This window comes from Pseudophryne corroboree, chromosome 6 (assembly GCF_028390025.1).
Source record: "Pseudophryne corroboree isolate aPseCor3 chromosome 6, aPseCor3.hap2, whole genome shotgun sequence".
NCBI classification, from domain to species: domain Eukaryota; kingdom Metazoa; phylum Chordata; class Amphibia; order Anura; family Myobatrachidae; genus Pseudophryne; species Pseudophryne corroboree.
Window position 1 is genome coordinate 800,074,815 of NC_086449.1, and position 26,521 is coordinate 800,101,335.

General features: G+C 47.3%; 1 protein-coding gene and 1 long non-coding RNA gene across 4 annotated transcripts in view; one reads left to right on the plus strand and one right to left on the minus strand.

Moving 5' to 3' along the window:
* Nucleotides 1–26,521, plus strand: part of LOC134933588 (uncharacterized) — a 97,497-nt gene that overhangs the window by 65,264 nt on the left and 5,712 nt on the right. The window lies entirely within an intron of this gene.
* PARVG (parvin gamma) overlaps nt 1–26,521 on the minus strand; it is a 59,969-nt gene that overhangs the window by 7,930 nt on the left and 25,518 nt on the right. Inside the window, exons 7-11 of one of the 2 annotated variants that reach the window (XM_063928915.1) lie at nt 24,630–24,685; nt 22,058–22,077; nt 19,167–19,228; nt 13,437–13,505; nt 12,286–12,387 (exon numbers count right to left, since the gene is read on the minus strand). In XM_063928915.1, the coding sequence (XP_063784985.1) occupies nt 12,286–12,387; nt 13,437–13,505; nt 19,167–19,228; nt 22,058–22,077; nt 24,630–24,685 (309 nt within the window). Of the gene's footprint in view, nt 1–12,285; nt 12,388–13,433; nt 13,506–19,166; nt 19,229–22,057; nt 22,078–24,629; nt 24,686–26,521 lie in introns of both variants that reach the window. The other variant, XM_063928914.1, reaches the window with a different exon arrangement.

Here is a 26,521-nt window from a genome sequence, read left to right on the forward strand (position 1 = left end):
GCCCCCCTCCTTCCCCGTGGGGAGAGGTGGTCTTTCATCTCAGTACTCATCATTATCAAACAGGATACCGAAAACTTACAATATATAAGATTAAATAGAAAACACAAAATGATACCGTACGCTTACCTACATAGGCAGAATAGACTCCAGGGGGTACATTTACTAAGATGGGAGTTCTATTTAACATGAGGTGTTGCCCATAGCAACCAATCAGGTTCCAGGTATTATTCTCCTAGAAGGTGCTAGATAAATGAGAAGTAGAATCTGATTGGTTGCTATAGGCAACATCCCACCTTAAATAGAACTCCCATCTTAGTAAATTTACCCCTAGGTATTGCAAACATAACAACCTAAACAGCTCATATTCAAGGGGTGTCTACAGTTTGTGCTGCCTAAGGAGAACTGCTCAATGGTAGTGGAAGTATTGTGACCAATAACAGGGCCCGAATGATGGGGGAGGCGTGGCCATATCATGGGGCCATGCCCCCCACCCACCAATAAATGAAAACTACTATGTTTGCACCGAGGAGGGGGCATTCTTCCCCAAGCACAGCTGGACTGGGCCTGGGTAATTATGACCCCCCCACCCCCTTCTCTGCACCCCTTACCAATAATACGACTAGCAGTAGTAAGATTTCACTAACATACTCAACAGTAGTAATAGGTCTGTCTAATTGGAATACTACTGTTAGGTAGTCAGTAGCAACAGTGTGATGCCCACTTATATGCAATGAGTAGTAAATTGGTAATATGCCCAACGTAATTTAAAAGGTATTAATATGCACAACAGTATCAGAGTCAACTTATATGCCCAACAGTAGTAATATCATTAGTAAATATGCCCATCAATTGCACTGTGTTGAAAGTGTTACATTGATAACACTTTCATGATTACCTCTCACCTATGTAATACTCCTAACACATAGCAGATGCTGCTTGCTACTTATCTAACACCTTATAACACTTTACTTGCTATCTCTCACTAGTGTCGTGCCTTGGGGAAGTTTGGTTGGGCTGGCTTGGGGGTTCCATGTCCTGGACTTTAACCTTAGTAATCTTAGGGGCCTTCCTGATGAGGTCACCTGGACGTGGTGGGTAGGCCCTTACTTTTGGCCAAAATTATGCAAAGAACCTCAATTTTACTTTACAATTATATATCAAGCAATATAACTGACCACTTATACACATATCACTGGTAACGTCTACAAAAAAGCACAGCAATATCTTCAGGGATAATGATTCACCTTAACAGTAGTTGCCTCCTATATAGTATTAATGACTGCTTACCTAAATTTCATCCACTAAAAGACGTGGTAATGACCACAATGTACTTATAAGTAGTAGAAGGTGGGTGCTTGATGCTTTCTGAGGACGCGCTCTGAACCTTTATATGTAGCCAGGTGCCGCTGTGACGGTGTCCATGCCACCCCTCGATCTTGCGCCTCTTGTGGCGGCAGTGGTTGTACACCCCCATTATTGCTCTGGTTATCATATAGGTAACTATGAGACTACTACTGACACGGACGGGTAGATTTACTAAAGCTTCTAAAACAGATAAGTTCTGCTGTTGCTCGTAGCAACCAGTCAGATTCTATCACTTTCTAGAAAGCAACAGAGAAATGAGAGCTATGAACTGAGCAGTTGCTATAGGCAACACCTCCACTTTTAATTTTTAGAAACTTTAGTAAATCTACCACCCCCTTTATAAAAGGAATGATACATCTCAACAGAGACTCAAGAGACATTAGATGCATCAGCCAAGAATGTCTGCAAGCCGTAACAGAAAAGTGCCCGCACCGGAGGGGTGCACGGCGTCTATTAGAAAGGATTTCAAGATCCACTGGTTCTGCCGTCTGTTACCATGAGTCATTCTATCAAGTACATTAGCCGGCTACCACTTCATCACTGTCTGCAAATGTATCAGAGATCCCGGAGGCTGGAGAAGATGTCACTGTATGTGTCATTATCAGCCTGCTTCTAAATACAGACACAAAACTGTATAGCAAAGTGGTGGCTGAGCAATTAGATCTCTGATCAGAGTAGATGAGACTTGTCCCTGGGAGTGAGGAGAGACCCCCACCAGGCTGATTGACATTCTATAAATGAACATCACCATGTCACATGGGGTCTAGACATGGGTTCAATTTACTAAGAATCACGTTTGGTCCGAGTTTAAACACACTGGGCATCGCTGGGATACGTGAGAGCAGAGCCGTAACTAGGTGTGGGCGGATGGTGCATTGCACACAGGGCAGTGTCTGTGTGGGCACACCGTCTGCATCCACATTGATTGGCCCTAAGCTGCAGTGCTGCCCGCTGTAGTAGTGTACATTAGTAGCGCTGCGCCCGGCTTCTACCCTGCCGGGCGCAGCGCTACTAACACAGCAGGCAGCGCTGGATACTGTGTCTGTGTGAGTCTCTCTCCCCCCCCCCCTCGTGCTCGCATCCGCTGCCCCCTCCTCCTGCTCTCTGCACAGTGACTTCTGGTTGGGTCCTGGAGAGGAGACGGCTGCTGTTCCCAGCCGCGGCTCTGCACGCTGTGGTGGGAGAGAGTGGCCGCTGCAATGCTCCGTGTGCGGGGGGAGGAGAAATCAGCCACTGCAGTGATCCGAGGTGGCCGCTGCAATGCTCCGTTGGAGAGGTCACTGTGTTCTGCAAGGGTTGCCGCTGGTGTCACTGTGTAGGGGGGAGGGGGGGGGGGGGGTCTGCAAAAGGGGGGATAATGCTGCTGTCACTGTTCTGGAGGTGATAGGGGTGGGGGTCAGGGCCAGGGGAGAGCTGCTGTTGTGAAAGAAAAATAAATAAATATATATATATATATATATATCAGGTATGGACCGGCACTCCTCCTGATGGCTGAACGTAACGTACCAGGGTTACGTTCAGCCATCAGGAGGAGTGCCGGTCCATACCTGCTATATACCATTTGAGCCAGCCAGGGGGTCCTGCTGCTCAGCCTGGGACAAGGCACCGCCATTACACCTTTACAATTTTTGCTTGTATCAAGATATACCCCTTATTGAGGTGAAGCTTTTCCAGACACCAGCACGTATTATCACTGTACACCACTGCTTTCAGAAGATACTCACACTCAGACTCTCACCTAGCATGGAATCCACGTCTACTACAGCACACCCAGAGGACATCCCAGGGTGCAAGGGCATGCAATCAGCCCTTGGAGAATCATTTAGTTTTACGGATGATGATGCAGAACGTTTACGCTTCAAGGAGAAATTGGGAGTCACTGAAAGAACGGGTGGTATAGAAGATATCTACCACCAATTACTCAAACTCAAACGCAGTGAATGCGATTACCTACTTCACGGAATCTCGCTGTCCGAATACCACCAGGAGAAATTGATACCCCGGGGGTTTAGAGTGAAAAACGTCCCCACTATTGGCCGCTATAACCCGGAGTTCTGCAGGAAATGGGTGGGCATTCTTAACAAGTGCAGCCTCGACCTCATCTTGTTGGTCGTAGAAGAATCAGCCCGGGAATTAAAAAACACCAGAGAGAAGGTTGCTAAATTGGAGAACGAGCACAAATCTGTGTTACATGCTGAGGCCAATCAAGAGTGGCTTCACAAGCTGCAGAAACAATGCGAGGATTATAGAAAGGACCTCATCAAATTCAAACGTAATAAGCATCAAATCGTCAAAGAGGACTATGACCTCAATAAGGTGTACCGATGGCTAATGGGTGGTGAAGGGGGCCAGAATACCTCCTATAATCCCAGACAAAAACATAGCTGGAGAAGACGGAGAGAAATGCGGTTTCAAACCACAGGCACCTCTAACAGTGACAGCGAAAATGCCCCACAGGACCCAGAGGACTTTACACATAGCCCATCGGTCCCTTTAGGGACACCAGTGGGGACTCCAAAGGAAAAAGGAAGAAGAGGTGGACGCCCACCCGTCGGGGCAGGCACTGCACGCGAATTAAGAGGGCGCACTGCCAAAAAGAGTCGTTAGTATATAACCTCTCCGCAAGATCCTTCTCAGAGATCGAACTTAAAGTCTTAGAGAAGGGCCTCTCTTTCGTCCCCACAAACCCTTTTAATGATCTTAAGTGGCAAATAGAACTACATCGCTTTTCACACAAATTGAGATTACAGGAATTCTTTCAAAAATCCAAACCGGAGGGGGACCTTGAAACCAGCAATCACTCCCCACATGAGAAATTTTGCAACACCAGACACAAGTCTACCTTTGATCCACCCTCTACCAATGCGTCAATACAGTCCTTTACCAGATTAATGAACGACTCAGTACTCAAATATACGGCCGCCTCTGACAATGTACATCAAAACCTTTCAAGGGCAGAACGGGCGGCCCTCAAACAACTTGGATCATACCGTGATGTAGTGTTCCGCCCTGCAGACAAGGGGGGTGGCCTTGTAGTACTGAATCTCATGGACTACATTAAGGAAATTGACAGCCAATTAGCAGCCACGGACACCTATGAGGAATTAACACAGGACCCGTCGGCCGAATACCAAAGGGAACTGTTTCAACTTCTTGATCATGCCAAAGCTAAAGGCCTCATTACCACCAAATTATGTGAAGCTCTTAAGCAGGACCACCCTTTGGTCCCGATCTTGTTCTCGGTACCCAAGATACACAAAAATGCAAGTGCACCACCGGGCAGGCCGATAATAGCGGCCAGAGATTCCATCTTTCAGCCAATCTCCATCTTTTTAGATGGCATCTTGCAACCTCTCATCTTGAAACATCACAACTTCATCAAAGATACAACCAGCTTCCTAGAGCGGATCAATGAAGTGGGGTTAGTGCCGCCAGACACATTGTTGTGTGTTATTGATGTAAATAGTCTATGCACGAGCATCCCCCACGAGGCCGGCTTACGGGCCATGAGAGACTTTCTAATTGTGGAAAAAATGGAAGCCATCAATTTAGATCTCTTTATGGAGCTCCTAACTATGACCCTGGAGAAGAACTTCTTCCTTTTCAACGGCAAATACTATCGCCAAAAAACGGGGTGTGCGATGGGGAGCAATGTCTCCCCGTCATTCGCAAATATCTTCATGTTCCAGGAAGAGCAGGCAGTCTTCTTTGACAACCAGGAAGTGGCACAACATATTCTGATGTTTACCAGATACATTGACGACCTGTTCCTCCTGTGGACTGGGGGACGTGAAGCCTTTGAATGTTTAATGTCGAATACCAACAACCGACAATCAACCATCAAGTATACACATCAAACCAGTGGTGACACCCTCAACTACCTGGATGTCAAAGTGACCTTATCAGAAGGGAGGTTGTCTACGAGTCTGTATACCAAACCGACAGACAAAAACGTATTATTACGTGCTAACAGTCACCATCCCAAGCCTCTCAAGGATGGTCTACCAAGATCCCAAATGATCAGGGCTTCCAGAATAATCAGCGACCGCTCTTCACTGGACCAAGAATTGAATGTGATGGTGAGGAAGTTCGAACAGAGGGGATATGACCCACACAAATTACAACAACAGAAGGCAGAAGTACTGTTGATCCCTAGGGACAATCTGTTGAAACCTACCCCTAAATCCACCGAAGCAGTGATCCCATTCGTTAACACCTTTAATACGGCCAGCCCAGTCATCCAAAGAGCCACCAGGGCACTGTGGCCAATTATTGCAATGGATAAGGCACTCCCTTTAATGAGAAACATGAGACCTATGATGTGTTTCTCCAGGAGTAGGAATATTAAGGACACTATTGTACACACTGACGTTACAGGGTTCCAAGATGAGGTGAAAAAGAAAGGGACTTCATTTCTGACCAAAGCACCAGGGTGCTACAAGTGCCTTGGATGCACAACATGCAGCAGTATGATAGTAGGGACTTCATTCAAACATCCCCACAGTGAAAGAAGATACAACATCAGATATGTGCTGTCATGCACAACAACTCATATAGTATATCTTCTCACATGTCCCTGCGGCTTGATTTACGTGGGGAAATCAATAAGAACAATGCGGGAGAGAATGGCCCTCCACAGGACAGCGATCAAGCAAGCTCTAACGGGCAAAGCCTCAGACCAGCCGGTGGCACGTCACTATGCAACAGCAGGACATTCTCTCACTGACTTAAAGCATCAAATCATCGATCATGTTCCCAGAAATCCCAGGGGGGGTGACCGCGACCGTAAGCTGTTACAAATAGAATCCAAATGGATCCACGAGTTGGGCACGGTCAGCCCGGGAGGACTTAATGAGAAATTTTCATGGAATGTCTTCTTATAATATTACAAAATTAAAAAAAAACACTTTCCATGTAGCATAACTAGCACCTTGACCCCAAACCTGGAGATGAATGAAGATGGGACTGATCACCAATGTTTAAACCTGATTTGTCTCATAAACCTCAACAGGGTTTGACAATATATTGCAGCAGGTTGCCCCAACCATGTACCTATTGGGTTAATACCATGAGATACATGATGTAGGCAACCTTATATAGCGACTTAGTGTTACCTGTTTCCCTTGTCAGCGCACCTCTCATTATTCCATTAACTACTTTGTACTACAGGAACACATCTGGCTTGCAACACTATTCTAGACTTGCCACGATATATGATCCATACATTGGCTCCTCAGTACTACAGTCTCAGGGAGAACATGCACGGATCACATGGGGCGATATTCGTCCACTTAATAGGTCTCCCACATCAGCGAGCATTTGTCAGCAGAGACACATGATTTGAGTCGCACAACACATACCGTAGTCATATATTTGAGAAGACATAAAGGTTACTTTCCATTTAGCCACACGCACAGTAGTCACCTACATCTAATAACAATATCCCATGTAGGACCTGCCGGCCTGCGCCTAATTGACATAAGCGGGCATCACATTTACGTCACGGCACATTTTTTGACACAATACCCATTAGATGCACATCATATAATTTTGGAGTAATTAACACACCTGATGTAACAGGGGACCACTGCCCGACTACCTCTAGTACAACAAACACATTGCCTATAGATCACGTTCTACATTTAGCATACCACTTGTTCAACTATCAGATAGTTATAATGTTGGAAATGCATATAATGAGATGTGCGCTGGATGCGAGTAGTGTGGTGGTGGGTTCTTTAATTGGTGAGATTACACTTTGTTCACAGTTGACAGACCCGTTCGGCATACAGAGAAGCGTCAGGGTTGCCACGGTAACCACCAGACGCAGCCGGAGTGATGTCATCACAAAGGGACCGGAAGTACAGCGGGAAGCCGCGACTCCGACCCACGCACGAGCACTGGCGGGCTTCTTCTTCATATAAGGTATGTTGTTTCACGTTTTGATTGTTATACACCTTGACAAAGGGGCGGGTAAGCCCCGAAACGTCGGCTTGTTTATTCACTTTTGAATACATTTTTTCATTTTTGTAAAGCCTTGAGTGCCGCTGTCTTCCATTGGGATACTATATATATATATATATATATATATATAATGTAGAATAACGAGGCGGCACTCAGAGACTTGCAAAAAAATCAAACGTGTATTTTGTGATGTCAACGTTTCGGGGACCACCTCCCCTTCGTCAGGATAACTACAACAGTGTACAGATCAAACTTATATAGCAATGAACTTACCCCCCCGCTGCATGATTCCCCACGCTCGTTCTCCCCTGGCCACGCCACTCGGGCTTCCGTTCGGCGTCACCGCTCGCATCAGCGGCACCGGAAGTGACGTCGCGGCTCCCTCCTGTGTGGCCATGGAGACGCTGTAAACAAAACAAAGGATGTAAAAACACTCGTGTCTATTTGGAAGACTGCTACATCAAATAAGTTGCAGATAAAAGTGTACATAATCGTGCTACCAAAAACCAACAACATAGTTGTCAATACATAGAAAAAAACATTTTTTTTAAATTACATTGTACAATTATACATGATGCTACCATTAATCATGAAAATACGTTATTCAGTGTAGCATATTGAATCAAATAGGCATAATCATATGCATATAAAATGTGTACAAGTACCCTATCAAATGACCAGACAGGCTGCGCCTCATCACGAACAATCCAGGTGAGATGTCTATGGTCCATATAAACCTAAAAAACATTACACCACCTGGACTGCCTCTGTTTTTATACCCCTTTCGCGGCTACTCTACAACCATATCTAGAAATTGCCACAAAAGTAGTAGAACAGACCCTCTATGTCACAAAACATTCTCCCTGTTTATAAAAAATTGATGAGGCCTAGGCTATCATTCAGCCCACCCGGTTTAAGAGTATTGAGTCTATGTATCCACATAGACTCAAGTTGAAGGAGTTTTTTGCCCCTATTGCCCCCCCCCCGAGGAGACTCAGGGACATGATCTATAATGCGGTGTTTGAATGTAGCCATACTGTGTCTATGTTCTACAAAATGTTTAGCTACTGGCTGTTCTCCATTACCAGATGCCAGTGCGTTCCTTATAGCGAGTCGGTGTTGGGCCATCCTCACCTTGAATTGACATTCGGTCTTTCCAATGTAATAGCGTCCGCATGGGCATATGATGGCATACACCACGAATTTAGAAGTGCAGGTGAGGGGCCATCTGATGTTAAATTTTTTCCCAGAAAATGGGTGCGAGATGCTATCGCCAGGAGACATATGAGTGCACGTAGTGCACCCAGTGCACTTAAAGCAGCCATTTCTCCGAGTCATGAAATGCCTGGGAGGGGCTGTCTTCAACCTAGCCATGTCGGTCTTCACTACCATGTCTCTGATGTTGCGGCCTCTGGTGTAACTGGGCATTACCCTCATGTCACGGAATATTTTTAAATCGGGGTCTGTGGACACTATTGGCCAAAGATGTCGCAACTTTTTAGCGTTTTGTTCGCTGTTCACATTAAATTCCTTGACCCACGGGATGACTCTAGACTTGTCTCGTGTCTGGGTGGCCTTTAGTAACTCCTCCCTATTTTTGGCTGCCGCCTTTTGTCTGGCCGCGCGGAGGAGGTCTCGAGGATAACCTCTTTTGACAAACCTCTGCTCCATTTCTTCCAGCTGTGCGTCTCTCACTGTGCTGTCACTGTTTACCCTACACACCCGCAGGAATTGAGAAAATGGCAGCCCCTGAACCGTAGATCTGGGGTGGAAACTGTCAAACCTCAGGATTGTGTTACGATCTGATGGTTTTTTATAAAGACTCGTCTCCACGCACAGCTGGAAGAAATGGAGCAGAGGTTTGTCAACATTTTGTAGAACATAGACACAGTATGGCTACATTCAAACACCGCATTATAGATCATGTCCCTGAGTCTCCTCGGGGGGGCAATAGGGGCAAAAAACTCCTTCAACCGGGTGGGCTGAATGATAGCCTAGGCTGGTGTAATGTTTTTTAGGTTTATATGGACCATAGACATCTCACCTGGATTGTTCGTGATGAGGCGCAGCCTGTCTGGTCATTTGATAGGGTACTTGTACACATTTTATATGCATATGATTATGCCTATTTGATTCAATATGCTACACTGAATAACGTATTTTCATGATTAATGGTAGCATCATGTATAATTGTACAATGTAATTTTAAAAAAATGTTTTTTTTCTATGTATTGACAACTATGTTGTTGGTTTTTGGAAGCACGATTATGTACACTTTTATCTGCAACTTATTTGATGTAGCAGTCTTCCAAATAGGCACGAGTGTTTTTACATCCTTTGTTTTGTTTACAGCGTCTCCATGGCCACACAGGAGGGAGCAGCGACGTCACTTCCGGTGCCGCTGATGCGAGCGGTGACGCCGAACGGAAGCCCGAGTGGCGTGGCCAGGGGAGAACGAGCGTGGGGAATCATGCATGGGGGGTAAGTTCATTGCTATATAAGTTTGATCTGTACACTGTTGTAGTTATCCTGACGAAGGGGAGGTGGTCCCCGAAACGTTGACATCACAAAATACACGTTTGATTTTTTTGCAAGTCTCTGAGTGCCGCCTCGTTATTCTACATTGTGCATTGGGGTGACCCCCCGGAGGAAGGCACCGCAGCAAGTTGGTCCGAAGGGACGTCTGGAGTGCCGGAGCTAAGTGTTGGATAGATATTTATATATATATATATATATATATATATATATATATATATATATATACATACATACATACATACATACAACAGCAGCTCTCCCCTGGCGTACTAGGTGTGTGCTAGCGGTGCGTTGCACACAGCGCATGTGCACTGGGGGCGCATCCGCTAGCACACACAGGAAGCGGGCAATCAGGGTACTAGTATTTACCCTGTAGGCGCCGCCATCCCCCGCCGCTGTCAGCCAAATTTTGAAACCGCAGTGCCGCGCTGCGCTCCCACTCAGCGTTTCAAGTCGGGGATGCATTCTGGGAGCGGCAACGGGAGAACGGAGAAGAGGAGCAGCCAGCAGCACATCTCGGCGTTGGCAGTGGCCACAAACGCTGTGGCGCTGCATGCCCCCCTTCCTGACTGCGCCCGAGAGAACTGCTGTGCGACCTTGCACTCGGCAGTGTCGCACACATGGCCTGCCAGAGGAAGAGTCCAGCGCAGGAGTGGAGGCAGCGTGGGGTGAGTCACAGAGCGGGGTGGGGGGTTACAGCTGGAAGTTGGGAACACACACTTTGCTCAGCGCCTCCACAGTCCACACTGATGTCCCTCACTGTTCCTTACACCCACTCTCTGCTCCCCTCACTACTCTCACCCTCACTGATCCCTACACTCACTCTCTCTGTTACCCTCCCTCACCCACCAACATTGCTCCCTACTCTGCGCTCTACGCTGTCTGCTGTAATGTGTAAAAAGAGGACTCTGTCTGCCGTAATGTGTAAAAAGGGGGATGCTGTGTGCCGTAATGTGTAAAAAGGGGGCCGCTGTCTGCCGTAATGTGTAAAAGGGGGATGCTGTCTGCCGTAATGTGTAAAAAGGGGGAGTCTGCCGTAATGTGCAAAAGGGGGACGCTGTCTGCCGTAATGTGTAAAAAGGGGGACGCTGTCTGCCGTAATGTGTAAAAAGAGGGACGCTGTCTGCCGTAATGTGTAAAAAGGGGGACGCTGTCTGCCGTAATGTGTAAAAAGGGGGACGCTGTCTACCGTAATGTGTAAAAAAGGGGACGCTGTCTACCGTAATGTGTAAAAAGGGGGACGCTGTCTGCTGTAATGTGTAAAAAGGGGGACGCTGTCTGCCCTAATGTGTAAAAGGGGCTCTGCCTGGTGTAGTGGCGCTACTGTGCAGCGTAATGTGAATAATGAAGACTACTGTGCACCGTAGTATGAATTGGTATTATTTTGTGGCCACGCCCCTTCCCCAAGAAGCCACGCCCCTATATATTTTTTGCGCACCTACGGCGCGCACTGCCCCTATCTTGCATTGGGGGGGGCGCCAATGCAGTTCTTTGAACACAGTGATAAAATGCCTAGTTACGGCACTGCGTGAGAGCGCTCGGCACACTATTATATTCCCCCCCCAGGTCCGCTGGGATGGTAAAGTACGACCAAGTCTGTTTTGGGGCAAAAATTCCTAAAAAAATGCATGTCCGGATTTTGACATGTCGGCATTTCAAACATCAGGTATTTTGACTATGTTGGCATTATGAACATGTCGCCATAATGAATGTCAGTATTTTGAGTGTCGGTCAATGGCTGTAGGGATTATGGGGGTAATTCAGACCTGATTGCTCGCATTTTTTGCAGCGCTGCGATCAGGTCAGAACTACGCGTGCGTATGCACCGCAATGCGCAGGCGCGACGCACGGGTACAAAGTGGAGCGCCGCTCAGCAATGGGTTTGTGCGCAGAATCCATTCGCACGGGCAATCGCAAGGAGATTGACAGGAAGAAGCCGTTTGTGGGTGTCAACTGACCGTTTTCTGGGAGTGGTTGGAAAAATGCAGGCGTGTCCAGGCGTTTGCAGGGAGGGTTCCTGACGTCAATTCCGGGACCGGACAGGCTGAAGTGATCGCAGCGGCTGAGTAAGTCCTGGGCTACTCAGAGACTGCACAAGTTCTGTTCGTACAGCTCTGCTACACAGGCGTTTGCACACTTGCAAAGCGAAAATACACTCCCCTATGGGCGGCGACTATCTGTTCGCAGCAGTGCAAAAAAACCCTAGCGAGCGATCAGGTCTGAATTAGGCCCTATGACCGTTGGTGATGTGCCCGTCTGTAAATTAACTGCTACACTCGTTGACTTCTATATGCAGCCCTGTAAACAAAAATCCACGGGTCAGGGGGCGCTGTATGTATGCTGCACTGACTTGTGTCCCAAGGAGACTTGCAGGTAACTGGACCAACCCTAGGGGTTGCAATACAACCGACAACTTACCTTTTCTTCGGGTGACTTGGGACTCAAGTGGAATGTACCTAGGTTTATAAAATAACCTTCCAGCTGTCCAATTAACAGAAGCAGAATGACCCCATCTGCAAACTAAAGAGAAAACAGATAAGTGTGAATAAAATGAACGTTTCGAGTCCTATGTTGCGGTAGAGGGAAACCAGGGACAGGTCAGCTGCAGCAAACGTTTTCTCCACTGAAACACAACCGGCTGGCGGGTGGGCGTCCTGGCAACAGCTGCCATGCCACAGGCTGTCCATCCCCGTTATATAATACAGAAATTGTCCGCTCCGTAGGATGTCCCGCACCGCACAGACTTCCCCCTGAGCTGCTTATTGCACACAGAAGAGTCTGATCAATGAATTTCAAATATTTCCTGACAGGTCCTTCAGGAAATCTTATATAATTGATGAGTTTCTCCCCTCTCTGAATTAAATTGCAATTTACACAGATCTCCTCTGCCAGAGACTCGGAGGCAGGCTGGCTTTGCGTTGGGATTATTGGTAATTTCAATGCATTACATATATTAAAGGAAAAAATTGTTTACTGAATCATAAATGTGCTTTGATGTGAGCACAAAGCGTTGACTGCTCTCCAAAAGGCACGCATTGCGATTTCATGCAGAATATGCTGGGGGTTGGATATGTGAAATAGAACTAAGTAATAATGTTGAAGAAAGGGTTATTTCATTGGCAAAATCCCCATAAATATGGTTAGCAGGTATAGGGTCCGCTGCACGGCACAGTGTGTCTGGAAACCGCTACGGCGCATGCGTTACAGAGTGTATGCACAAAACTGCAGTTACCATGGGGGCAGAAAGGTGGCGGTAGAGTGATGGCATTCCTCAACGGTGACTGGAAGGTGGATACAGATGCACACAAATATGGGCTGTTAAGTGGGCGTGTTATGGGAGTGCTGTGGGCGGGGCAGTGCAAGCGGCTGTGTTCAGAAATGCACGGACGCCGACAGTGAGCATCTCAATCCTTGCACATTCGGCCGCATGTATGCACACCAGGGAATGCATCCGTAACAGCATTACATAAAATCGCAGATGGGCGGCGGCCGATAGATGCTGCTGGGTGCGACTAAGAATCTTCCCTTTAATGTTTATTATTGCAGATGAGCAAAGTATCACATACTACCTGAGAGTCCAGGTCTGTCACCGTGAGGCTCAGATTCACCAGCTGCTTATTCACAAAATCGACCATTGCCTGTAAGGTAACAGATGCGATAAGTCTCAGGGACATGTGGTACGGGTAGGCTGCGGAGGCAGAGACTGACCTGTCATACACCTGTATGCTCCAGAGGTATGACTATAAAACAGTTTAGAACAATACAAAGAAGATATTTAGACCACACATACATACATACATACATACATACATACATACATACATACATATATATATATATATATATATCTCATTGTATCATTCTAAGAATTTTTATAGTTAAAACTCACCAGATGTGCAGCACTCAGCTGGGAATACAGGGAGTGTCAGAGAGAGAGCAGAGGCGAGGCAGCTGTGAGCTGGGAATACAGGGAGTGTCAGGGAGAGAGCAGAGGTGAGGCAGCTGTGAGCTGGGAATACAGGGAGTGTCAGGGAGAGAGCAGAGGTGAGGCAGCTGTGAGCTAGGAATACAGGGAGTGTCAGGGAGAGAGCAGAGGTGAGGCAGCTGTGAGCTGGGAATACAGGGAGTGTCAGGGAGAGAGCAGAGGTGAGGCAGCTGTGAGCTGGGAATACAGGGAGTGTCAGGGAGAGAACAGAGGTGAGGCAGCTGTGAGCTGGGAATACAGGGAGTGTCAGGGAGAGAGCAGAGGTGAGGCAGCTGTGAGCTGGGAATACATGGACTCTCAGGGAGAGAGCAGAGGCGAGGCAGCTGTGAGCTGGGGATACAGGGAGTGTCAGGGAGAGAACAGAGGTGAGGCAGCTGTGAGCTGGGAATACAGGGAGTGTCAGGGAGAGAGCAGAGGTGAGGCAGCTGTGAGCTGGGAATACATGGAGTGTCAGGGAGAGAGCAGAGGCGAGGCAGCTGTGAGCTGGGAATACATGGAGTATCAGGGAGAGAGCAGGGGTGAGGCAGCTGTGAGCTGGGAATACAGGGAGTATCTGGGAGAGAGTAGAGGTGAGGCAGCTGTGAGCTGGGGATACAGGGAGTGTCAGGGAGAGAGCAGAGGTGAGGCAGCTGTGAGCTGGGAATACATGGACTCTCAGGGAGAGAGCAGAGGCGAGGCAGCTGTGAGCTGGGAATACAGGGAGTGTCAGGGAGAGAGCAGAGGTGAGGCAGCTGTGAGCTGGGAATACAGGGAGTGTCAGGGAGAGAGCAGAGGTGAGGCAGCTGTGAGCTGGGAATACAGGGAGTGTCAGGGAGAGAACAGAGGTGAGGCAGCTGTGAGCTGGGAATACAGGGAGTGTCAGGGAGAGAGCAGAGGTGAGGCAGCTGTGAGCTGGGAATACATGGACTCTCAGGGAGAGAGCAGAGGCGAGGCAGCTGTGAGCTGGGGATACAGGGAGTGTCAGGGAGAGAACAGAGGTGAGGCAGCTGTGAGCTGGGAATACAGGGAGTGTCAGGGAGAGAGCAGAGGTGAGGCAGCTGTGAGCTGGGAATACATGGAGTGTCAGGGAGAGAGCAGAGGCGAGGCAGCTGTGAGCTGGGAATACATGGAGTATCAGGGAGAGAGCAGGGGTGAGGCAGCTGTGAGCTGGGAATACAGGGAGTATCTGGGAGAGAGTAGAGGTGAGGCAGCTGTGAGCTGGGGATACAGGGAGTGTCAGGGAGAGAGCAGAGGTGAGGCAGCTGTGAGCTGGGAATACATGGACTCTCAGGGAGAGAGCAGAGGCGAGGCAGCTGTGAGCTGGGGATACAGGGACTGTCAGGGAGAGAGCAGAGGTGAGGCAGCTGTGAGCTGGGAATACAGGGACTGTCAGGGAGAGAGCAGAGGTGAGGCAGCTGTGAGCTGGGAATACAGGGAGTGTCAGGGAGAGAGCAGAGGTGAGGCAGCTGTGAGCTGGGAATACAGGGAGTGTCAGGGAGAGAGCAGAGGTGAGGCACCTGTGGGCTGGGAATACATGGACTCTCAGGGAGAGAGTAGAGGTGAGGCAGCTGTGAGCTGGGAATACAGTGAGTGTCAGGGAAAGAGCAGAGGTGAGGCAGCTGTGAGCTGGGAATACAGGGAGTATCAGGGAGAGAGCAGGGGTGAGGCAGCTGTGAGCAGGGAATACAGGGAGTATCAGGGAGAGAGCAGGGGTGAGGCAGCTGTGAGCTGGGGATACAGGCACGGTCAGGGAGAGAGCAGAGGTGAGTCAGCTGTGAGCTGGGAATACATGGACTCTCAGGGAGAGAGCAGAGGTGAGGCAGCTGTGAGCTGGGAATACATGGACTCTCTCTCAGGGAGAGAGCAGAGGTGAGGCAGCTGTGAGCTGGGAATACAGGGAGTGTCAGGGAGAGAGCAGAGGGGAGGTAGTTGTGAGCTGAGAATACAGGGAGTGTCAAGGAGAGAGCAGAGGTGAGGCAGCTGTGAGCTGGGGATAAAGGGAGTGTCAGAGAGAGAGCAGAGGCTCAGCCTCCCCTCTGTGACAGTCAATGGGGGTGGCCATTGACCATCGATGGGTCAAAAAACATCAGTGATTTATAGCTGGGGGCGGAGCCACACTGTGGCCAATAATACTTTTTTTTTAAAGCACAAGGGGAGGGGTTACCAGATCTACCTCACTAAGGGGGAATGGCTTGAAGCAGTGTCAGGTAACCTATCCAGAAAGCTTGCTGCACCTTTGTATAATGCCCACGTGAACCAGTGTGTGTGTGTGTGTGTGTGTGTGTGTGTGTGTGTGTGTGTGTGTGTGTGTGTGTGTGTGTGTGTGTGTGTGTGTGTGTGTGTGTGTGTGTTAAGAATGCCAAATTGATTTCTCACAAATATTTAAAATGCCCGCTCTAATATATATTGTAAATTCCTGCATCTCTTATTACCATATCCCATGAAGGTGCGCTATACATCGCAAAACACTGCATCCCATAAGAGAAAACAATACACCCACACATTATCTGAGTTCCAAAGCTCATTGATGTATATATTTGTTATTAAAAGGATATGGATTCAATATATATTACAAAGTACAGTATACCTATAGTTACATGATTACAACTCACACAGTAAGCAGTTAATACATAAAGTTACATACAGTTACATGCCAGCATACAATACCATTATCCTTAAGTTATATAAATTCATCTTTCCATATCACTCTCTCTCTCTCTGTAAAGTAATGCTGGGACTCCATCTTCGTCTGAGACCAAAACAGGAACTACCTTCCTGTGTGATCAGCAAAATGTGTTACCTAGTTTGGGGGAGGGGACTCTCTCTCATTCATGATGAGTCACTAGTTTCTTTGTATATGCTGAATAGGTTCAGCCTTGGGGACGTCCAAAGGGGCTGGCCGGAGTTTCCTGTCCACCACCTGTTTGGAATATCTATTGTTCTAATAAAAGTGATTTTAGCTTTTATACATTTAATCATAATTATCCGCTGCAATGTCCCACAACTTCACAACAAGCATCAAATGAATCTACACATCAATCTGGTTGCCTCAATAGTAAACATGACAGGTCTATCTTGTTTCGTTCAAATACACATTCATGACATTAATTCATTAGATAATTTTAAATCATCATGATGTCTGGCGCTTGATATTATTATAATTATGTACTGTATGAAATAAGTGTCGAATCCATCTCTGTGGCATGTTCGTGTAAATGCGTGTGTTACCATGTATTGCTGTGCTCGCTGCACGTATTTGCAAGTATAGCGACTTATATGTGTGTAGTTTGTATGTTCTCTTTATGTAATATTTTTTTTACTTCAACAGTGTGTATATGGTTCTTATACTAGCCAGTGCCATCCCAGCCATTGGCCTCATCACATGTCACTGAAATGTCTATATTACTCCATAATATAATAATTTAGGGAAAATATGAGAAGTCTTTGCTATATAAAAGTACTGTACACTTCCCAGCGACACATTTATTGTATTGCAGCCAAGTCAGGTGATGGGCACGCTATGGGGTAATGGTGTTCCTCCACTATCTCAAGACTTCAAAGGATTGAAAATGCGCTGTCAGATAGTTCGTTGTTATGGCAGCGGTATTTTGTGTACAGTGCCGCATTCTACCATCTGAGGCCATTGTGTGTGTTGAACTGCGCTACATTTGCAGTCAGCGTTCAGCGTATCAGCTCTTGCCGGACAGGAGCTCGGCATTTATACACCTTGCTGTGTTTAGGCAAATAGAGAAAAAATTGCTGATTTTATAGGACTAACCTACAAGAGGTGCACAAGCACCCATGTAACACTTACCTAACACTGGAGAAACACGCCTAGGACTGGGAAGGGAAAGGTCCTGGATTGGGGAAAAACATGCCTAGGGTTGGGGAGAGATCAGCCCCAGGATTGAATAGCAATATGTCCAGGATTGCAGAAGCACAGTCATGGGATTGGGAAGAGATCAGCAAAGGATTAGAGCACGAAAGTCCAGATTTAGAAGGGAGATATTTTAGGATTTAGGAGAGAAAGGCCCAGGATTGGGAAGGGAAAGCAAAGGCTTTAGTTTCAGGAGAAACAACAGGTCTACCATTGAGAAAGGACATGCTAAGAATTGGAGAGAGCTAGGTCCAGAATTAGGGAGCAGCAGGCCTACTATTGGGAAGGGGCAGGCCTGGTATTGGAGAGGACCAGGCCCAGGATAGGGAAGAAACAGGACCACTATTGGGAATTGCTAGGCCTGGTATCGTAGAGGGCCAGGCTTCAGGATTGGGGAGAAACAGGACCACTATTGGGAATTGCTAGGCCTGGTATCCTAGAGGGCCAGGCTTCAGGATTGGGGAGAAACAGGTCTGCTATTGGGAATTGCTAGGCCTGGTATCCTAGAGGGCCAGGCTTCAGGATTGGGGAGAAACAGGTCTGCTATTGGGAATTGCTAGGCCTGGTATCGTAGAGGGCCAGGCTTCAGGATTGGGGAGAAACAGGTCTGCTATTGGGAATTGCTAGGCCTGGTATCGTAGAGGGCCAGGCTTCAGGATTGGGGAGAAACAGGTCTGCTATTGGGAATTGCTAGGCCTGGTATCGTAGAGGGCCAGGCTTCAGGATTGGGGAGAAACAGGTCTGCTATTAGGAATTGCTAGGCCTGGTATCGTAGAGGGCCAGGCTTCAGGATTGGGGAGAAACAGGTCTGCTATTGGGAATTGCTAGGCCTGGTATCGTAGAGGGCCAGGCTTCAGGATTGGGGAGAAACAGGTCTGCTATTGGGAAGGAACAGGTCTATTATTAGAGAGGACCAGGCCCAATATTGTGGAGAAACAGGTTTGGTATTGGAGAGGGCCAGGCCCAGGATTGGGGCCCAACAGGTTAATTACTGGTAAGGGACAAGCCCGGAAATAGAGTTAGTCCAGGATTTGAGAGAGAGAGGTTTAGAGCTGTGGAGAAAATTTTTGTAGGATTGGGGAGGAAGAGGGTCTGGGGTGGGAGGGAAAGGCTCTGGGGTATGAGGGACAGGCCCAGGGTTGATGAGAGACAGGCTAAGGCTTGAGGAGGAACAAGCCTGGGAGGTGTGGCTATATGGAATTCTATGGGAAAGGAAAAGCAGGTCAAATGTATAGTGTGGGAGAAATGTTATATTTATTCCCTCGTTAGCTACAGTAGTATTTATATTTACGGCATGGCCATATCCAGGAGGACTGGAGAAAAGTTACATTAAAAAGATCAGCAACATACAATATTGTTAATAAACCCCCCCCCCCCCCAAAAAAAAAAAAAGACAGTTAATAGCTAGATAGGATTATTAGTTCAGGTATAAGGTGTGTGTTTATCATATGAAGTCACCTGTTTCACATCATTTATTTTGTCCAGGTTCAGGTCAAAAAGTTCATCAAAGGCATCCTTCTCTAAGATAAAGTATAGGAGAGGAAACTGTACAAACAATCAGAGAATACCAATCGTTTTCTATATTAATTTGTATCCATAACGTTAATAAGACAAATATAACTTAATAACTCAGATTGTTAGGCAATGGCATATGGTTCTCACAATTCATAGTAATATCAATGAACCCTAGACTCCAGACAAACTAGGATTTATGGCGACCACTCCCAGTTGCCAAATAACTCAACATGCAAGCCATTTGTCCAAATCACACAGATCTAGTTACTCTTAAATGGCTAAAATTATCCAGGTAACTAAGGGGTCTATTCATGAAGCAGTGAAAAGAATGGAGAAACAGATCAGTGGAGAAGTTCCCTATGGCAACCAATCAGCATCTCCCTTACATTTTATAGAATGTACTTGATAAAGGTTTCCTTCAAAGCTGATTGGTTGCCACTCCACTGGTCCTTTTCTCCACTCTTTTCACTGCTTCATGAATAGACCTAAAGGATTTCTGTAGAGCTATTGACACTGTTCCACATAATAGTCTGGCACATACTGTACACAGTAGCGGATCTTGCCACGGGCAAGCAGGACATTTGCCCGGGGCACCGCCTTCCGGAGGGCGCAGCACCATGGCAAGATCTGCTACTGTGCCCCCCGCTGTGCCCACTGTGCCCCCCGCTGTGAAGGGAACTAGACGCTACCCGTCTAGTTTCCCTTCGTGGAGAGGACCTTTGCTGTGCGGTGCGCGCTGACGTCATCACGCACCGTACAGAATTGTGGGACTGACGCAGACGCTAGGGGTCATAATTGACTTCTAGTGTCTGTCTATGCTGTGCTATGGGAGAGACGTCATGCCGTCTCTCCCATAGATCCGAGGAGAGGAGCAGCGCCGGCGGAGGTCTGCAGCGGTCGGGAATCAGGAGCGGGGATTGTAAGTATTCATTTTTTTTTTGTGTAAGCGGCGCTACTCCTACAGGGGGCACAAATGGGGGCACAACTCTACAGGGGGTGTAACTGACCACACCCCCTGTATGAAGCCACGCCCCTATTTCTGTCCGGGGCGCCAAAAGGGCTAGAACCGGCCCTGACTGTACAATACGATGAGAGCACTTGGTCTATGGAAAAGAGCGTATACATGGGTAGACAACTGGCGGGAGAATAGAAGGGAACCGTACTGAACATATTCAGATTGGGGTAACCCTGTATAGTGATGTTCCACAGTGTCCAGTGTTGTGTGCTTTGCTATATAGAAAACAATTGGGCAAATCTGACAAGGAAAATATTTAGGAATACAGAAAGCTGAACACTCAGTGCCAGGCAGTGGCTGCAAGGAGAATAACATCCTGGGATGCATAAAGCAGGTGTAAATGCATAGAATGCAAACATAGTACTACCATAATGTATAATCACTACATCATAAATATGTAGTACAGTCCGACTCCTAGTCACCTCGGCAGCAGCAGCTGTTCTCCGCATCCCAGGCCAGCACACACTGCTGTGTGCTGGGCAGCCGAGGGTCCCGGGAGCAGCAGTCTCCTCTTTCTCCCTGCATGGCATGCCGCTGCAGCAGATAGCAATACTGGGCAGATCACAAGTATTATGGGGGGGAATTCAACTGATCCCTTGTAATTGAATTGCCCCATTATGCTGAGCCATCAGACCTTCAAACCTTCTAAAGTTTTAAAGAGTGGAAAAGTGGAGGTTGCCCATAGCAACCAACCGCTTAGAACTCTCATTTTATAGCATGTACATAATAAATAATAGCTGGAGATATATATTTACTAAAGGTCTATTTTCACCGATTTGAAATCGATTAAAAGTGATGTAAATCGATAATGGGTTTCAGGGGATATAACACACATGTTCTAACAGATGATTTTTTTATATTCATTTTTAAATGTTTGTACATGTGTGTACTAAAATTGACCTTTAGTAAATACACACCCTAGAATCTAACTGGTTGCTGTAGACAACGGTGGTCATTCCGAGTTGATCACTCGCTAGCAGTTTGTAGCAGCCGTGCAAACGTTATGCCGCCGCCCACTGGGAGTGTATTTTAGCTTAGCAGAAGTGCGAGCCAATGTATCGCAGAGCGGCTACAAAGTTTTTTTGTGCAGTTTTAGAGTAGCTCAAAACCTACTCAGCGCTTGCGATCACTTCAGACTGTTCAGTTCCTGTTTTGAAGTCACAAACCCGCCCAGCGTTCGCCCAGCCACGCCTGCGTTTTTCCTGGCACGCCTGCGTTTTTCCGAACACTCCCTGAAAACGGTCAGTTGACACCCAGAAACGCCCTCTTCATGTCAATCACTCTGCGGCAACCACTGCGACTGAAATGCTTCGCTAGACCCTGTGCAAAACTACATCGTTCGTTGTGCCCGTACGACGCGCGTGCGCATTGCGCCGACAAATGCAAACAAATGCAGCTAGCGATCAACTCGGAATGACCCCCAACATCTCCACTCTTTAGAATGTTCCCAAAGCTTGCTCTTCCATAACTATAGTAACTAGCACTTACAACATGCCTATCGCAGAAGTTCTGATGTCTGGTACTGTCTCCGAGCTTCTACAAACCTGTCATTATCACCAGTCAGCATTGCTCAGGGCCAGGAAGGAAATCTGACAGATTACCCACGTCCTCAGCCATCTCTCACATCAATGTCTATTTCCCTCTATCCAGCGTCACTCTAAACGTCCTTCTCTCCATCTTACATTGTTGCCACGGCAACAGTTCCCTGTCCAGCACATCCCAAATAGACCTAGCTCCGTCCTGAGGGTCAGTGCATTTAGCCTGTCCGCATGGAGCAAACACTAGCGAGAGGCGATGAATTAAACATAATATCACTTACTGGGAGTTGAGCCTTCATCCCTGATATGAGCCGCGGGAATGCATTCACATGCAAAATATGTTTTAATGAGAAGAACAAACAAGGAGAAAATATCAGCAAGCGGTTCACAACTAAACGTCAATTTTATTTATTTTTTTGGCTTCCACTGACGCTGGTGTTGTGCAGGCAATTACGTGGGGTAAACACAGGAATGGACTTTCTCCCTTGGATTACATAGAGATAATACATGCCTAGTGTACTAGGAAGAAACAAATATGCTAAACTTTTCAAATGATACCATAACTTATAAAATAATGACCCCCCAAAACCCCCAGTTCTTAAAAAAATATAAATATGGGGTGATGGGCTCAAAATTGTAATACATATTACAATCAAATATCATATAAGAGGTTGTTAGCATAAATTTGGCCAAAAATACGAGCCTGCCCTCAAAGAGGGTCATCAGGTCGACCACTATTGGTCGACAAGCAGTAGGCCGACAGTCAATATGTCGACATGGTCATTAGGTCGCCATGAGTTTTTTTAATCACTTTTTTTCACTTTTTCATACTTTACGATCCACGTAGACCACAATTGGGAACGGTAACCTGTGGTGAGCGTGGCGGCAGCGGAGCGAGGCACCTTGCCCGAAGTTCGCTCGCCATGCACGGGGACACGGTGCACTAATTGGGGTTCCCCGTCACTTTACGAAGAAAACACCAAACGCAGTCAAAAAACTCATGTCAACCTAGTACATGTCGACCTATTGACCATGTCGACCAATAGTGGTCGACCTAATGACCCATACCCCTCAAAGAAGTGACCTAGACTTTGGCAGACCCATATCTTTGGCCAAATTTATGCTAACAACCTCTTATATGATATTTAATTGTAATATATATTTCAGTTTTGAGTAGTAATGTTTGCATAGTGCACTTGTATCCTTTTCTTCTATGCGTAATAAGATATAAGAAGAATAAAATCCACATATTTCATTACACCATATCTATATGTAAACTCCTGTCGGGAGAACAAAATTGGACTGCCGGGGACTTCTACTGCAAAAGTGAAAGACAACAGTATAAGTCTTACTATGCAGTTGCTGAGGACTTTGGGGTGGCACAGAGCTGTCTTTTCCATTGGGTTCAATGGGCAGTTGCCCATAGGCCCCAGGATTACAAGTGCCCATGTTCATTGCTCCCCCTGCTGGCCAGCCGCCGCTGAAACCACACAGACAACCCCCCCCCCCCCCCTCCCACCCCAGGATATCACAGCTGCTGATAGCATACCGCATACTCCCACTCTGAAGACATCACAGCCATCGCCAAAAGTACCCCGCAGCCTATAACAACCACCCCTTCCCCCTTCCTTCACGGACATCACACCCGCCACCAATAGTACCCCCCCCCCCACACACACACACACACCAATAGTACCCCCCCCCCCCTAGACATCAGAGCCGCCACAATCTACAGCAACTCCCCACCTCAGGTGATCACAAATGACAACGCCTTACACCCCCTCCCACTTCGGACATCAGAGCCGCCGATAGCAAAGCCTCCCTCCCACCAGACATCAGAGCCGCTGCAGCCAATATCACCATTACACCCCCCGCCAGGGCACCAAAACAAGTAAGGGGCCTCTGTTTGTTACTTTGCCCAGGGATGTAAAGACGGTCCTGGCTCTGGTGGGGGGTGTAGTACGGCTGACCGGCGGTCTCCTGACCGCCGGTCAGCTTACCGATGCCGGGATCCCGGCAGCATACCGACGCCGGTATCCCGGCGGGGAGGGGCGAGTGCAGCAAGCCCCTTGCGGGCTCGGTGGCGACCTGGGGTCTCCACGGGTTCTATTCCCACTCTATGGGTGTCGTGGACACCCACGAGTGGAAATAGTCCCTGTTGGTCAGCATGCCGACCATCGGGACAGTGACCCGTCGGGCTGGTGGAGGAGGTCATGTGACTGTCGGTCAGCTGACCGGCGGTCACATGAATACCACCCCTGGTGGGTGTGTCAATTCTTTTCTGGGCTGAGGCTTCACTTGCGACGGTCAGCAATTCCGTAGGCTGAAAAATCGCAGCTGCGTAGGCATGTTCGTACAAACATGAATCAGGCACTCAGGCTTTAGGGCCTAATTCAGATCTGATCGCAGCAGCAGATTTGTTAGCTAATGGTCAAAAGCATGTGCACTGCAGGTGGGGGCAGATGTAACGTGCAGGTGTGGCAGATGTAACATGTGCAGAGAGAGTTAGATTTGGGTGGGTTATCTTGTTTCTGTGCAGGGTAAATACTGGCTGCTTTATTTTTACACTGCAATTTAGATTTCAGTTTGAACACACACCACCCAAATCTAACTCTCTCTGCACATGTTACATCTGCCCCACCTGCAGTGCACATGGTTTTGCCCATTAGCTAACAAATTTGCTGCTGCGATCAGATCTGAATTAGTTCTTCGTGTGAAAACACGAATACATTTATAAAACATATATAAAAAAAATGGGGAAAAAATAATAATGAGTCATTAGGTTAATATTATAGATAGATTTCCTTTATCCCTCGTTAGTGTGTGACCGTTCAGTGGCGCTGCCGCTCTCACCTGCTGCCGGTGAGGACCTCTACAGCTTTTCCCGTCTTCATTCCGGTTCTTGTTGGCTGTGACAGTGGACAGAAAAAACATCAGGCCACTGAGAGTCGGCCAAAGCAAATGTCAGACATAATTGGAGCGGGGAGGAAAACAAATGGTTGGCGACACGCCGACTCCACATTAAGACTCAACCTTTAAGTTACCGGCTGACTTTCCCCTCATGGAATATTAGATTAGTCTAATTTTCCAAAGCAAGCGTGCATTTTATCTACACAGCTTTACCTGTCAGAGTGACTGCAGCCAAAACCAACAGGGATGACCTTATGCAGCGGTGTCATTCCCACCTGAAGGGTAATGTCACGCGGACGATTACACCACGCCGGCTGCTAAGAATGCTGCTTAATCACTAAACCACTGGTGCTTAGTAATAGATGGAGTCTCGGAGGTAGCATTTATACACTACGAGTACTTGTGCCGAGCCTCCATTTGTTACTGTGAGCCTGTCAGTCAGGGATTAAGCGTGGCACTTACAGGACAATGGTTTAATAGCTCGTGTGCGGCTCAGTTCTAAAGACACTGCACGCCGCGTCTGCAGAGCTTAATCACTGTCATGTGGAGAAGGAAGAGCACTTGTGCTGCGCTGCTTCCTGTCATCACAAAAGTGGAGAGAGATAATGTACCAGCTAAACAGCCTCCTACTGCCAAGTTACAGGCTGTGTTTGAAAAATGACAGTTAGGAGCTGGTTGGTTGGTTGGTACATAGGGGTCTAAGGGGTCTATTTACTAAGGCTTGGATGGAGATAAAGTGGACAGAGGTAAAGTACCAGCCAATCAGCTCCTAACTGCCATGTCACAGGATGTGTTTGAAAAATGACAGTTAGGAGCCGATTGGCTGGTACTTTATCTCTGTCCATTTATCTACATCCAAGGCTTAGTAAATACACCAGTAAGTACAGGGGAGGCAGAACAGTCTTAGGTTGGGGAGAGCAAGATATAATTTCATTTGGCATATAAATCTATACACTGTATATATAGTAAAAGTGAAAATATTGTATGTTTCTTTTTCATAGGCTTCTACATGGCTTGATGGATATCTGGACCAAACTTGGTACACATACCCTTCATTATCCAACTAAAAATACTGGTGGGGTTTAAATCCATCCATCCTTCCAGTCTATTGTCATGCATTTAGGCACCCCTGCACCGATTGGGATGAAACCAACGCAAGGTGGTCCAGCTGGATCCTGGCCCGGTTTTAGGGTGGGTTAGAGTCCCGGTCAGACCTCACAGCAGAATGTGCCGGGCCAGAACTTTGACCCAGTGAGCATGTTCTGGCCCAGTGATGGCTAACCTTGACACTCCAGCTGTTGTTGAACTACACATCCCAGCATGCCCTGCTACAGTTTTGCTATTTGGCCATGCTAAAACTGATGCAGTGCATGCTGGGATGTGTAGTTCAACAACAGCTGGAGTGTCAAGGTTAGCCATCACTGTTCTGGCCCTTCCACTGGATGGATTTGAAAGAAAACTTCAGAGAGTGGTAACATTGATCCTAACTGACATACTAGGGGGTTGGGGTCCCGGTCGAACCTCCCTTTGGTGTACTTTGGCCTGAGCTTTGACCAAGGGAACCTGTTCTGGGCTTTCCACTGGATGGATTTGGATGAAAACTTTAATGAACTGAAATAACTGACTGAGATAACCATAAATCAATTAACAAAAACAGTGGTAGCCAACCTTGATCCTTGAGAGCTATCAACAGTCTACGTTTTCCAGCTAACCTAACAGGTGCACAGGAGTAGTCATTACTAACTGACACACTTTAAAAGATCCACAGCTGGAGCTAATTACTTCACTTGTGATTCTGTGAGGAGACCTGCAAAACGTGAACTGTTGGACCAGGG